Genomic DNA, 14,705 nt, shown 5'->3' with positions numbered 1-14,705 from the left:
GCTATTGGGGAAGTGCCGATGCTGAGAGGGGAGGGGGCAAGGAGGGTGCTTCACATGTTACAAAAGTAAACAACGGTTGACGGGAGGGACTGTGCAGTGCGAGTTTTGTGAGTGGTGTCTTTCGTCTTTGTGTTGTTTTCGGGCATTGTCAATTAATTAACAAGCGGTGTTAATTACTTCGATGTTTCTGTAAGTATCAAATTACGTATTTCTTTATTAGCCTAATGTTTATTGTGTCAATAACCAATGTTTGCGATATCACTTCAGAGCTTACGTCAACATTTTTTTTCCTGATTAATAACTTTACCAAAATCTAGTATTGAATTGCAGTCGTACCAGAATAATATTATACGAACTACTTGGAAGACATGGGGGGGGGGGGAGCCCAAGTCTTACGGCTCCATCCTTAAATGTCCTACTGATAACCGGTAAGACTTTTAAAAATCCCACGCCACGCCACTGAGTGAAGTACACAAAGGTTTCGAATGACACCACAAAGGCAAACCTAACAAGTCTCATTCAAGGAGTTCAGTTTTGGTCGTTTCACATTTGGGTTGCGATTTTCTGCTACAGAGTATTGCGTGTAAATTCACGTGACCTTTTACTTGCATGAGGTGATGCTGAATGAGAGAAGGGACTTCAAAACGATCGATAGGGGACCGTGACAAGAGGGATACATTAATATGTAGCAATTACATTTAGCCACCCCGGGACAGCGCTTTCAACGGTGTTATCTCTTAACGAATGTTCCTGGCTTGGGTGTTCCATTTTGTTCCCCCTTATCATCATTCATCCTCATATTTGCAATTGGCCTAAAGCGACAGAAAATGGACTTAAAATAAAAATCCAGTAGTTACGTTTATTCGTTATTATCACATAGTCTCTTCCGCGAAATACACACACACTCTCTCACATTCACGGAGTGAGTCTAACTTCGTAAAACTTAAATAATGTTTATCGTTTATGTTAAATTATATTAATCATTGGTAATCATGGACATCCGCAGGATTTTTTCCAAACGAGGCACATTTCCCCAATAATAGTATTGTCCCCTCAAAAAACATTCATTCAGTTTGAAGTTATGTTCCTGCGACGCCCTTGCAATAATTAACATATATTACTGTGACTCAAATTATTTTTTTGTGTGCGAGATGTGTAATTTTTGGCTGACTTTCATTTTACAGGGGATAGCAGTTCCCCCGCTCCCTTCCGGACGTCCATGTTCGTATGCAGCACACTTGCAAGAAAAGGCCTCCATATGTTACATATTTCAGTAATAAATTATGCTGTGCTCTGCAAAATGTGTAGGTTCAGAAGGACAATCGCTTTCAGTGCATAAATGATACGAAAATTATCTTGTTCCCATAACTTGACACAAAACAATGCTATTGCCAATATTTACAGTGTTGCCAAGCACTTTCTCACACACTATGATTACGTAGTCAAGTTGCTGAGACCATGATACTAAGACTACCTGGTAGGCTCTTCCCGTGGACGGCTTTCGTTCCTTTCAGCGCATGACGTCATCTGGTGAGCAAATGTCGCAGCCAGAGGGTAGGAAATACATAGCGGGGGTTCATTTTCTTTCGGGGAAAGTTTGAAAACCTTATTTACGGCTTCAAAGGACTGGCAGTCCTTTGACACAAAGTAAGTAAAAGAGGGAATGAAAAAACATAGGTATGAGTGGATAGCGCGGCATAAAACCTGTAGCTAATTTAATAGCTTTTTATCCTGTGCTTCAAGTTAGCACGCAAAGTCGCATTGTTTCTTGTAAATGTTTGAATATTGTTATAGTTCTGTATTTTCACCGTCGCTGTTAGTATTTTCTTCTATATTTCTCAACGATAAGATATAGGAACGTTTTACCCTGCATTCGAACCCAGAATCCCTACTCGTACCTCACTAGGCACTACTTGCTGTTTACTAAATGATGTCTTATCCGATGACACGTAAATTTAAATTGAACCCCATGTATATTTCTAAAATATAAACGTTGCCACGGACGTCCGGAGGGGGAGGAAGGGAAGCATGATACACTCTGGAAAACGAATGACATCCTTAAAATATATATTTCGCACATACAATTTAATTTCAGTTACATTGAATTATGTTAAGGCTTGTGAGGGTTTTGTAGGAGCATGATGCGTGTTTTTTGAAGGGGCAACACTATTATAGGGGAATATGACTAGTTTTTCCCCCTGGAAAAAATACTTTTCTTGCCCCTCTTTGGAAAAATCCTGCAGATTGCCATGTCTGTGTTTCTCAACAATAGTAAAAAAAAGTTAGGTAGTGTCTGCTGCCACGTTCTTTTTCTGCTGGAACCTCCAAATATATATATATATATGCGCGTGGCAGCAGACTCGTTCTTTGTCTTATCGTGGTTTCATCATGCTATGTATGCAATTACGTCTGTAACACATACTGTGAACTTGTAGCGATTACTTTCATAAAAATGTTTTAAGATTATGTCCATTAGCATTCTTCTAATAATAAACATAAATGCTCTCGTAGTTAGGTTAGGTTCTGTTAGCATTAAAATAATATCGCTAAATGCTTTCTAAGGGGAAAAAAAGGTTCTAAATTACCTGTACATTCATTCCCACTAATCATAAACTTGCATTTCTCTCGTCTCAATCTGTTCTTAAGATTTGTAACATCCTCTTAGCAGACGAATTACGTGGCAGGAGCAAATTTGAAGCTTATTCTTACTGCTGACACGTGCGTGGCAGCAGACTCGGCCAAAAAGTTAAATATTATTCACTGATAGTCGAGCACAGGTTTTTATTACGGCAGTCATCCCCAGATACAGTTCTTCGGGTGGAAGAAGGAAATGTTAAATATTAAAATATAAATGATAACATCTTTCATCCATTACATTTCGGTAGTACCAGTGCTCGAAGTTGGTGGGGGGAGGGAGACACGAGAGGATGATATCCCTCAGTTCTGAAAATTTTCATAAAGCACCCCCTCTCCCCGAACTAATATAATTTGCGTAAGCATTCTCCCACCTGCTGCATTGGCTTCATATTGATCCTGCCTCCCCGATGGAGTAGTGGTAACGCAGTCGCCTTGTAATCAAGGAGGTCCTGGGTTCGATACCCGGTGGAGGCACAGTGGTTCGGATCCCACTTTAAACAAACTGTAGTTGCAGTCTCGATTAGTCTTTCTGTGCACAAAATGAACTTAAAACAACAATAATCAAATCCCTTTCTTATCCCCAAATTTGACCAAGGATCCTTCCAGCCAAGAATTTCTATTTGGAACACTGGGTTGTACCAAGGATAACACTACATCAGTTTTGAGTCTTCTCGTTTTCGCAGGTGAATAATTCAATAACTGACAAAAATATTCTCTCAATGCGAGTGATGTTAGTTCTCGAAAGCTTGGAATCTTTTCCACAAGTCACCTGGTCGAAACCCCGAGAGAATTTTTTCATTAAAGCTTCAGAACTTAATTCAATAACTGTTGCAAGATTTCATAAGAACCAGGGAACGGCTTTATATGTAAATACATATCTTCGTATATTGCTAAAATCAATGTTATTTTGCTTTATTTTTGCGAATTGTTGTATGTAAGCTCAGAAAATACAAATTTCCATATTTTTACGTCTTACATATTTTAGTTAATTTTTACACGTAATTTCCATATTTTCAAACATTTTCGACCCATACTCATGTTATTAGTACATGTTCACTTCTTATCGGACCACAGAAGGGGCACAGCGGACTACGGCACCAAAGGTCCCGGGTTCGAATCCCGCCCTGGGCAGGAGTGTTCTTTGTGCGTGTCCCTTCATCAATTTCATCATATCATTCATTACTCATCCTCACCGTCGTGACTAGCCAAATACCAAAGGTTTTCCTGTAATCTTTATCCATCTGTACTCTTGTTTATTTTAAATCTTGACAATAGCTACTGCATCCGTTATTCTAACATTCCTGTCTACAATAAAGAAGCTCACACTTTCACGGTGAAATCCATTGCATATTTTAAATATGCTCCCATTACATCATATGGTATTCAACATAGTTTACTCAAAATAAATCTGTCTTTGGATCACAGGAGGAGATTAACGTCTCAGCACATAAAAACAAATTTGTAAGTGAATTGTTTTGATAATAAAAGTAAAGCATATTTTTTATTTAAATTTTGCATTACACAATGAATGCCACCGTGCCACGTAAGCCTGGTTTGGTATTCCATTGTTTTAGCAACAGAAAACTAAGCACATTTTGTAACTGAATTTGCATTAGGATTAATGCTATATAAGCCTTATACATTTCATTTAGCAGGTTTTCCGCTTGCTTATTGAAAATTGCCATTTTCACAATTGTAAGTTTATATTTAACTCCACATTTTAATTAAAGTAACTAATTGATTGAGTTGGTGTTTTAAGTCCACTTTATGAACAGTAAGGCTAATTGGGACTGGACGTACAGTTTAATGTGGGATCCGAACCAGTATGTGCCGCCACAGGATATCGAACCCAGGACTCCTTGATTACAAGGCTACGACACTACCAATGCCCCATCGGAGAGGCCCATAAAATAACTAAATGTATAAATTTACATATCTAACAGTTTTCGTATATAAATCCGTTCCTGATGAAACACTCTTCAGAAATGTTAATAGAGCAGATTCGCTCTGAAAAGAGGAAATACATAAATATTTGTGAACTAAATGGATAAAATAAATCTTTACCTACGTTGAACATTGTATATTATGGTTGTGCACCAATTTAGTAAATTGAGAACTGATAAAAACTAGGTGACCCAGTGCAAGGCCGGACTGGGACACCGGGCAAAATCCCGGTGCGCTCTCATATTCGCACATTTGGCACCCTCCCCCCACCCCTATTTCTCACAATTGGATGCCCTGTTGATGAAAGTTGCCACCGCCCTCTTGGCAGTCCCAGCCCGGCCCTGGCACAGTGTAAAACAGAGTATGTAGGCTACTGTTTTAATGCATTTCGCTGTAGGCTATTTGTAAAAACCTACCATATATTTAATGCATTTTCATGCATTTTCATATTTAAATACTTTATTTCCATGCATTCGAGAAAGAAGAAAACACAGAAAAAATACTTGTGTTAGTGTCAATATTGTCGGCTCTAGCAAAGCGAAATCCATTGTTTTCGTAAGTTATCTCTGAGTAAATATCTCCTTCTTTAGTCTTTCTGTTGAATTTATTACACCCGAACACAGTACAAGACATTTTCACCGTGAAGGAAGCTTTCAGTAAAGAGAAAAACGTATTTTTGGTATCAAGAGACAAAGGATCGCTAACAAATGTAGCGGACGAATTCTCCAGTTGCTCACCAGATGACGTCACAGCGGCCCTGGGGAACCCCCGCGATGTCCATGAGCCAACCTTCTACTCTTAGAACCATGGCTCATGGTGGAAATCTCACGCGAGAACTGAAACTTTTAATTTGTTAATAAATATTGAACACGTGTTTTATGTGTATCACAAATTGTGGAAGTATTTTGTAAAAGGGGAATGCGAAACACAAAACTACCCTAAGCTATAAATTACAACGTTTACTATACCCCTTACAAAAATGCGCATTTGGAGTGAACACTTACTAACAATGTACGGGCATGAAGTGCAATCTATAAAAATTGTCAGCATGGACGGTGAGCAATCACTCCCCTCCCCCCCTCAGAGACGTCTGAAATTGGACGCCCGCTATACAGGCTCTGTCCGAAAGTTGAAGTATGGTCTTGGCGAAAGTGACGTCACCTAGTACAGTTCGAAAGCGGCAAGAACAGAAGTACGCAAGTACACTGCTCGCAGCACAGATGGTTTGTGACTAGGTCACTTGGTTTCCTCACTCGTTCATTTGTTTAAAATCACGGAGGTAGGAAGCGAGCAGCACAGGTAGATAGATATACGTTATGGGCCAGCGAGTTGTTGGTTATAGTTCTTCTAATGTGTGGAAATGTATGTGTACACCCAACGGCAAAAGAAACAGTAGGCGAATTGTCCCTCACCATTTTCATTCGGTCTGTATTACACAATGTGATGAAAATGAATTGAAATAATGACGTCAATAAGCAGAGGGCAATGCCTGCTTCGAACCAACATATTTCATTCCTTAAAACAACATAGGATGTAGAATAAAAAATAATGAATATTGCGGTGGACAATTTGCTTACCATTATCTTTGCCGTTGACTGTACGAGCATTTGAAAATGCTATGTGATTTATATGGTGAAAAACAAGTGTTTAAATGGCGAGGAAAACCACTAGTACTCAGTTTTAATTACTGATCGTATTTGGCGCTGCAGTCGAAGTGAAGTTCGAAAGATCTTCACTTACAATCCACGACTTGAAGACAGCACTCCAAGACCATACTCGGGAAAAAAAAAATTCTTACATCTTTCGGACACGGCCACAGTTTCGAAATGACGTGTGCAATACGCCAAGCATCTTTCCAGAGAGAATTGTGCAAAGTCGCGAAATGTCCTGGTGTGAAACTGAGATTTCACTGCTATTTTTGTTTGCTTTACCTCTACAAAGAATACATGGACGACGAGAGTGACATGATAGCGAATTTTCTTTAGAACCTCAGAATTTCTCCCATGGAAATTCCAGGAAGCCGCTTGCGGTACTGTAGTCTACGTTAAGCCATTTGATTTCATAGCAAGCAGCCAAAAGAAATGTTATCCTCGGTTCGGGGCGCATTACTGGGCGATAACCATAAAACGAACAATAATCCCACCCATTAATATAAGCAGCTTTCAGACAGAAGTAATAAGCGACATGTGTCATATGGACTACTACAGAGTATAGTATACCAGGCCTCTCTATAACCTGATAAAGGATTATTTAGGCAATAGAAGCATACAGTGTAAAGGATCACAAAAGGTCGTAACAAAGGATGCGAACAAGGGTTGTCCGCAGGGCTCAGTGTTAGGCCCAACCCTGTGGAACCTTACTTTGGAGCCTCTGCTGATGGAATTACATCAGTCTAGGGAAGTTGCTGATGTGATAGCGTACGCAGACGACATACTTATTCTGATTATCGCCAACAGTAGAACTGAATTGGAAAGAAGAGCTAACCGAGCCATAAGTCTGGTAGAAGACTGGACTAAGACATCAAAAATGAAAGTTGCTAAAGAAAAATCTTATCATATCTTACTTAAAGGGAAGCTATTAAGATCCCCAATTATAAGGGGTACAAAAATAGCTACTAAAAAATCTACTAAAATTAAATACCTTGGCGTGTCCCTGGAAGCTCAATTGAGATTGAGACAACATATAGAGGAGGTTTCCTTTAAGGCGAAGACCCTACTACACGATATCTTGAATATGCGGAACTCGGCATATAAACTTCCTTTTGATGTCTCGATGATCTATTATAGCAGATATAGTCTCAGATCTGTACAACGGAATGTCCTGTTAAGGATCCTCGGAGCGTTTAGTACAACACCCAAGACTTCGATAATAGCTGTTGCTGGGGTACTCCCCTTAGACTTTGAAGTTCGACAAAGTGCCGCTTGTTACTGGTGGAAAAAGGGACTAAAACAAAAGGCACATGACCTGTTGGGAACTCGGGTCAATCCCATCCAAGAAATTAAACAACACTTGTGGAACTCTTGGCAAGAAGAGTGGAGTCAACTCCAAGAATCTGCCCAGACTAGATAGTACATACCGGACGTACGGGATAGGATGAAACTTTCCTTTTTCAAACCAAGTAGGGGTCCATTTCATGACGGGTCATGGCCCATATAGGACTTATCTTCGAACATTTAATCTTAGCAATGATGATCAGTGCTTAACATGTAGGGTGAAAGGAACACCGGAACATGCAATAGTCAGCTGTAAAAAGTATTCTGATAGTCTGATACCACGATTATGGCAGGGTCTAGATGAGGTCTCACTGGCACAGGAAATCCACAGCATCAAGACCTTCGGCAGGATTAACAGACTGGCTGGACTAATTTCGTCATTAGAAGAAATGAACTACAAATCAGCATCTCGAGTTAGTTCTGGAAATGAGACTTCAACATTAAGTACCATCCGACAAGTTGGAATAAGAAGTAGTAGCCGAATCAGGCAAAAGAAGATCCCATTGTCAAAACAGAAGACCGAAGAAAATGGACAGACTCAAAATGAACCAAGATATTATGAGGAGGGCCCAACCAACTTGAATCGAAGGAAGTTCTATATAAAATCTTTAAGAGGCAGTGCAAGTTCAAAGAACTAGTGACTTGCAAAGTCGTATGGGTAATTGGTGGAAACTAATTAGCGATTGTGAGGACATTGACGTTCCTGTAAAACGGATTGATAGTATGGAATTAAGTGTGGTTCTATCAAGATTTGACTATGTATGGAAGCGAAGTGAAAAATGGAAATTTTGGAACTGGTATAGTGTGAACTTTGATATGATGAGAATCATTAAGAAGAATGAAGAAGATGTCCACAACATTATGGAATGAAGAAGAAGCCCTTGGAACTTCCTTCTCTTCTGGAAGTCCATTTCATTTGATTCTTTTATGGGGCTCAAGGTCTAAGGACTTATAATTTGGTATGTTCTATATTTATTCTTAATGAAGAAGATAGCCTAAATTCCTTGAAAGCAAAATAAGAAGAAGCCTTTGGAACGTCCTACTTCTGGAAGACCAGATACTTGCAACTCCTGTTCCTTTGGGAGGCATAAGGTCTAAGGACCTATATTACTCAATAAATTTACTAGATAATATCATATATTCCAAATTAGTATTTTATTATATTTATTATTATACATTTCCGTAAGATTTTCAAGCTGAATATCAGCACCAAACAAATCCTTAACATATACAAATCAATTTAGAAATTTTGGAAACACTGGTCAAACATATATATGATTTTGTTTGTTATATTATGTATATAATTTTCATTTATTATATTTATTCCTCAAGTACAATAATCTTAGGAAACACAAACATATATATACACACCTTGGTTTTATTAATAGGCACCAAGGTTTGAAACTTCTTCCTACAAATACTCGAATCCTCTTCCATATTCCAATCCTAAACGGGACACTACCGCTCTTGGCGAAATAACAGCTATGATAAGCAATCTACGCAAAAGTATATCAAGAGAGATGGTTGCCTAGTGCGAGTGGCGAGAGGAGGCTGGAGGACCTTGTCCCTCAGTGTCCCGATCAATATATTACTACAGAGTAGGTTGTTTTCTCAATGGCGCACATAGTGTTGCCTCGGTCTGTTTGTCGCGAATGTGTAGTCAATGCATTTTTTTACAGACTGAATGGGTAGCTTCGGTCTGAAGTCTCCCTAGCAGACCTCCAAGACTGAGTAGTTACCATAGCACACTATGACGGCAGATGTTCCAGGTTCGAATCCCGGCATGGAGACTGGTGTTCTTTGCGAGTATCTATTCATCAGTTTCATCATATCATCACTAGTGCAATTTATGGGCACTAAAAACCTCTCAAATAGGCAACAAAATGATAGGCACTTAAAAGACGCTATAAAATAAGAAAAAAGGCACTAAAATAGTAATTTAAAAGAAGGCAGCCGAATATTAAAAAATACATTAAAATAGGCACTGTACATCTCTAGAGAGCCTCAAATCTGACGAATTCCAGACTTCAGTCAGTTCAACATAAACAAAGACTTACGTTCTTCAATGTAGAGAAAGCCAAAGGCGCGTAAGAAAGTGACCAAAAATTGCAGAATAGGCATGTTTAGGCACGACTAAGTAAAATAGGGGCTAACCCTCAAAAGAGGCATTTATAAGCACTATAAAAATACGTTTACGGACTAGAAACACCATGAAACTACCTTTGATCATTAAAGCCTCTATTTTAATACAATGGAATAAAAAGGCAAATAGGCAAAAATCCGCACCCTAATCATCACTCATCCTCATTCTCACAATTAGCCAAAGTTACAGAAAAGCGAAGTAAAAAAAACAATCAATCAATGAAATCTAAGACAGAAAATTCGCTTCCATACGAAAAGGTAAAGAATAATAACTGTGCAAGTAGCTTAATTTTGTTACTGGATATTTGAAAAATTTACTTTTGCAGTTACTAGTTTCAAAAGCTGACTAGTTAAAGTTACCGTTACTCGAAAAAGTAACTGTTACTTCCATATTAGCAGGGCTGTAATAACCTTCTGTTCATCCTTACTCAATAGCGTATATCTTTTGCTTCAATGCGTACTTTCATTTACTGTAGCTTTTATGTTTAAATGCAATCATGAAACTACTTGTTTCATATGTTTTTATTTTAACAATACCTTCGCTAAACCTCTTTTATGCCAAGTATGGGTATATATTCTACCATCAATGACATGTTTCTAGAAGTTAAATGATTTCAGTCATATATTTAACGGAAACATAATTTAAAGTTCATGGAAACATGATTCCTGCCTAAAGTGTCATGAAGCTTAACGCATACCCTGTGAACATTTTGGGTTTACGTCACTGCATATTAGCACTCGCTCAGTCCAGCGACTTTCGAGATATCCCAACGCGCATCCAACAATAGCTAACATCGATCAAAAACTAACAGTAGGCCTATGCCTCAAGGATGACGATCATAATGGCTGTAATGATGCAAGTTCCGTAATTATGGACATTTTAATTATTCTCTTGCGTCTTGCATTCGTGATTAGGTTTGCAAAATTTCTCGGGTCAGAGATGAACAGAGATCGTTGTTGACACACACATGTTGGCAAATACGCACAATGCAATTAAAACAGGTCAAGATTTACTGAGATGTTTTAATTTGTCATAAATACAAGATTGGTTGTCAGTAGTATGGACGTGCATAGGATTTTTCCAGGGAGGTGCAAGCAGAGGTATTTTTTCCAGGAGTCATATTTTTCCCCATAATGGTGATGCCCCCTCAAAAAAACCATGCTTCAGGCTGAAATTATCATGCTTCTTCAACACCCTTATAATTATTAACTTAAATTACTGTGACTGAAATGAAATTATGTGTGAAATATGTATATTTTAGGTGTGAACATTCGTTTTTCAGGGAGGCTGTGGCACCCCTTTCTGGACGTCCATGGTGAGCAGGGATTTAACCACAACTTTCCATTTGGGGAGTTTCAGTTCGTTTTTTGATGGGTGTAAGGATTTCAGCCAAAATTATCATAAATTGGGCCCTTGTGAAAAACGTCCAGAAGAGTGTTGGGGGGGGGGGGTATTGAGGGTCTGTGAGAAAATCGTTGAGATAATAAGACTTTATAAATTTCCGATTATAAAGAAATCAATTACGGTAATACGGAGACGATATTACAATTGTCCACCAGTAAGCATCTATAGTTCAAAACTAGAAATGTTTAGTTAGGTATTAACAGGTACAGTCAACGGCAAAGGTAATAGTAGGCAAATTGTGCTCGAAGAAGGTATGACTTAAGATGACCGGACCCCCTCTCCGATTTTCTTCATATTTGACATACTTACTAATTGAGGCCTGCTAATGACGAATCTGAAGTTAAAATTTGTCGGAAACGTCTAGAAATTGCAAAATAATTGCGAACCATTGACGCTAGCCCCACGAACCATTGACGTGTGGTTAGGTTAGTTTCGGTTAGGTTAGGCAATCCTAGTTAAAAATTTGGTGTCGTTGTAGTTATCAGGATCTAGAAATTGCAAAATAATTGCGAACCATTGACGATAGTCCCACGAACCATTAGCGCTAGCACCACGAACCATTGACGTGTGGTTAGGTTAGGCAAACATAGTTAAAATTTGGTGTCGTGGTAGTATCAGGAATATATATATATATCTCCTTGTGAAACAAAAATTCGCGAAAATCGACGGTTTCCGTTCTGAAATCTAACGCCTCATTTTCGCTTATTTTGCAATCTCTAGACGTTTCCGACAACTTTTAACTTCAGATTCGTGATTAGGAGGCCTCAATTAGTGAGTATGCCAAATATGAAAAAAATCTGAGAGGAGTCCGGTCATCTTAAGTAGTTCCTCCTCTCCATATTGACGTTTTCATTCAATTATCATCACACATTGTGTAAAACAGATTGAATGAAAATAGTGATGGACAATTCGCCTACAGTTTCTTTTGCCGTTGGGTGTACGTTGGAAGAGGAAGACTGTGCAGATGAGCTATCCTCGAAACCCCGCCCCTTTTTCTGGGCACGCTGTTAATCCGTAGTGATTACTATGAGTTTCCAGTGCATATTATAAATTAAAAAGTGCAGTTTTAAATATTAAAAAACTAACATCCCAAACAACGAGATAGCGCATTTTGCATTTATTATTATTACATGCTACGCTGAAATTCTCAAAACGAGGTTAACGAAAACATGGAAATATTTACAGCAAAGGGAATTGAACCTTTGACCTTTTGAATTAAAGTGTAGGTGCCAAAACACACAAGCACTACGCTCGATATAACTGGTCGGAATGGTCGAAATTTTCGGGGTGTCCGCAGTTCGGTGCAGAAAGCTAAACTACTACCATCACCGTGTTTAAATGTTAAATTATGAAGGTTGCTCTGTAATAGGTGTCAAGTTTCAGGGGTTTAAACAAGAATCAATAACAATCTAACATGAGCGAGAGAAGTATTTAAAATGTCTTATACGTTTGAACACTAGAGATGAACAATAAAAATTAATTGAGTTCTGGTAACGTTTCGAACCAATTACTAAAGCAGCGACCAATTGCGCGCATTCTGTCCTAAATTTGCAAAATATCGAACAGAAAAGACGGAGCAGTCAGTGGCGTGCCAAAGGGATGTAGAAGGGGTCAAAACTCCCCTTTGACCCACTATTCCTAAAACTGAACGTCAAAGGCAGGAAAAGGCGACAAATGACAGCAGACTACAAATAAAAGTATACGTAACTCCCCCTCTTTCGAAAATCCACGCCTGGAGCAGTACGCAGTAATATTTCAATCTACAATGTACGAAAAACAACAATGTGAACATTCCAACAACGTTCTTGATTTCATCCAAACACTGATATTTAGAGGTTCGTCTGATAACGATTTATGCGGTATTCCGTGTAAAGATTTAAAAAGACTCACCAGTAAAATGCAATCTTGTCTCCCATTCCATTTTTGACGTTTCGGTCGAGAAGATTGTAGCAAATGTTTGTTGTTGCTCCGTCCATCCATTTTATAAAAATTGGTCCTTTGTTAATGTCAAAGTTATACGAATAAAATTTATCCGTGGGTTGCGTTTTCCAGGCGAACTGTGTGGATATTTCACGCCAGAACTCCTCTGGATTATCGATTGATTTCTTGTACAGGGCCCCATAGTCCTGTATAGATTTCACGTAAGCCTTTTTCGAAAATCCAGGGTCTGGTAGGTACACTTCCTTTACATTCCCGTCAGCTTCGTGTTTTTCCATCGTGGGAGACACTTAACGCACCAGCACTATCACCAATGAATACTCTGATCCATTCGCACCGCCGTACTACTTGAATACCTCGCACGAGATGACGTTTCAGGCTCAGCCAGCAGATGGCACTGGGAACGCGGCGTTGCCAGCTGTTGCGGGCACGCGTCAGTCACTCGCACCGTCCAGGCTTATTTTGTAACCACATCCGCGTACACATGTTGATCATTCATTACAAATTAAGAACTTCGAACCTCGGCTGTTCAGAGAGACATTTTTGTCGTCAAGTACTGAAAAAGGGAATTACATTATCAACAAGGATGTTCTGATGCAATCAAATTTCTTGCTGTATCCCCCTCCAGTGCACAACGATATTAATTAATAAGCATTACGATAAAGAAAAAATAAAAGATAAACCTCGACCAAATATCACATACGATTTGAACATGAAACTAATTCAAAATTGTTGAATTTCTTCGAACATGTTTTGCCGGTTTCAATACCGCTTATGGCCCGACCCTGTGGCCGAGTGGTGTCGACCTCCGTGGCGGAGTGGTTAGCAGAGCGCGCTACAACGCCAGGGGTTCTGGGTTCGAGTCCCGGGTAAGGCATGGGTATTTGTGTTCGTCCAATTGATAAGAAACAAAGAAAATGTAAGAATTGAAAAGTGTAAAAGTGAGAAAAAGTGTGAATGGTGGGGATACCTCCGTGTAGGGGGTATTTCCTTTAAAAAAAAAAAAAAAAAGTGGTTAGCACATCGCGCTGCGACACCAAGGGTCCCGGGTTCGAATCCCGGTCGGGCTTGGTTGTTTGTGACTGTCCATTCATCAATTTCATCACTCATCCCTATCTTCGCAAATTAGCCAAGAGGCACAAAACGCGAAGTAAAATAAACTAAATCAAATCAAAATCAAATCAATACCGCTTATGTTACTTTTTAAACTAAGAAAATTACTAGAATTTTTCTGTGCGAAGTGCTTTCCGTACGTTTATTCTGTTATATCTCTGTGGATATACTAGGCGGAGTGGTCATGATAACGCACTACGTAGCTAGAGGTCACAGGTTCGAAACCTAGTCAGGTAGTGTGTTTGTCCTGTAATCCTTTTGATAAATTCATCCTTCAACTTATCGTCACGATTGACCCAAGAGCTAGAAAAGCGACGTAAGATACTCAAAGTAAAAGTAGAACTTTTCATTTTAAGTTTCTTCCAGATACCAATATCATTTTCAGAGTGGATAATGAAGCGCGCTTCAAAGCCAGAGGTTTTACGCTCGAATCCTGGCTAAAACACTAGGTTTACTCCATCGGACAGAATCATTCTACACGTATGATATGACTTTTGGTTGGTTTGATCGATTGATTCAGTTGGTGTTTCGAG

At 39.1% G+C, this 14,705-nt stretch overlaps 1 protein-coding gene across 1 annotated transcript in view; it reads right to left on the bottom strand.

Annotated features, from left to right (window-relative positions):
• Positions 1–13,422, bottom strand: part of AcCoAS (acetyl coenzyme A synthase) — a 43,452-nt gene extending 30,030 nt beyond the window's left edge. Inside the window, exon 1 of the mRNA XM_083144640.1 lies at positions 13,012–13,422. Coding sequence (XP_083000766.1) covers positions 13,012–13,337 — 326 coding nt within the window. The 5' untranslated portion in view covers positions 13,338–13,422. The remainder of the gene's footprint in view (positions 1–13,011) is intronic.
• Between the last annotated feature and the right edge of the window lie 1,283 nt (positions 13,423–14,705).

The sequence above is a fragment of the Lepisma saccharinum genome, chromosome 23 (genome assembly GCF_977018435.1).
Source record: "Lepisma saccharinum chromosome 23, izLepSacc3.1, whole genome shotgun sequence".
NCBI classification, from domain to species: domain Eukaryota; kingdom Metazoa; phylum Arthropoda; class Insecta; order Zygentoma; family Lepismatidae; genus Lepisma; species Lepisma saccharinum.
The sequence above is the reverse complement of the archived record's forward strand: the minus strand, read 5'-3'. Positions and strand labels throughout refer to the sequence as shown.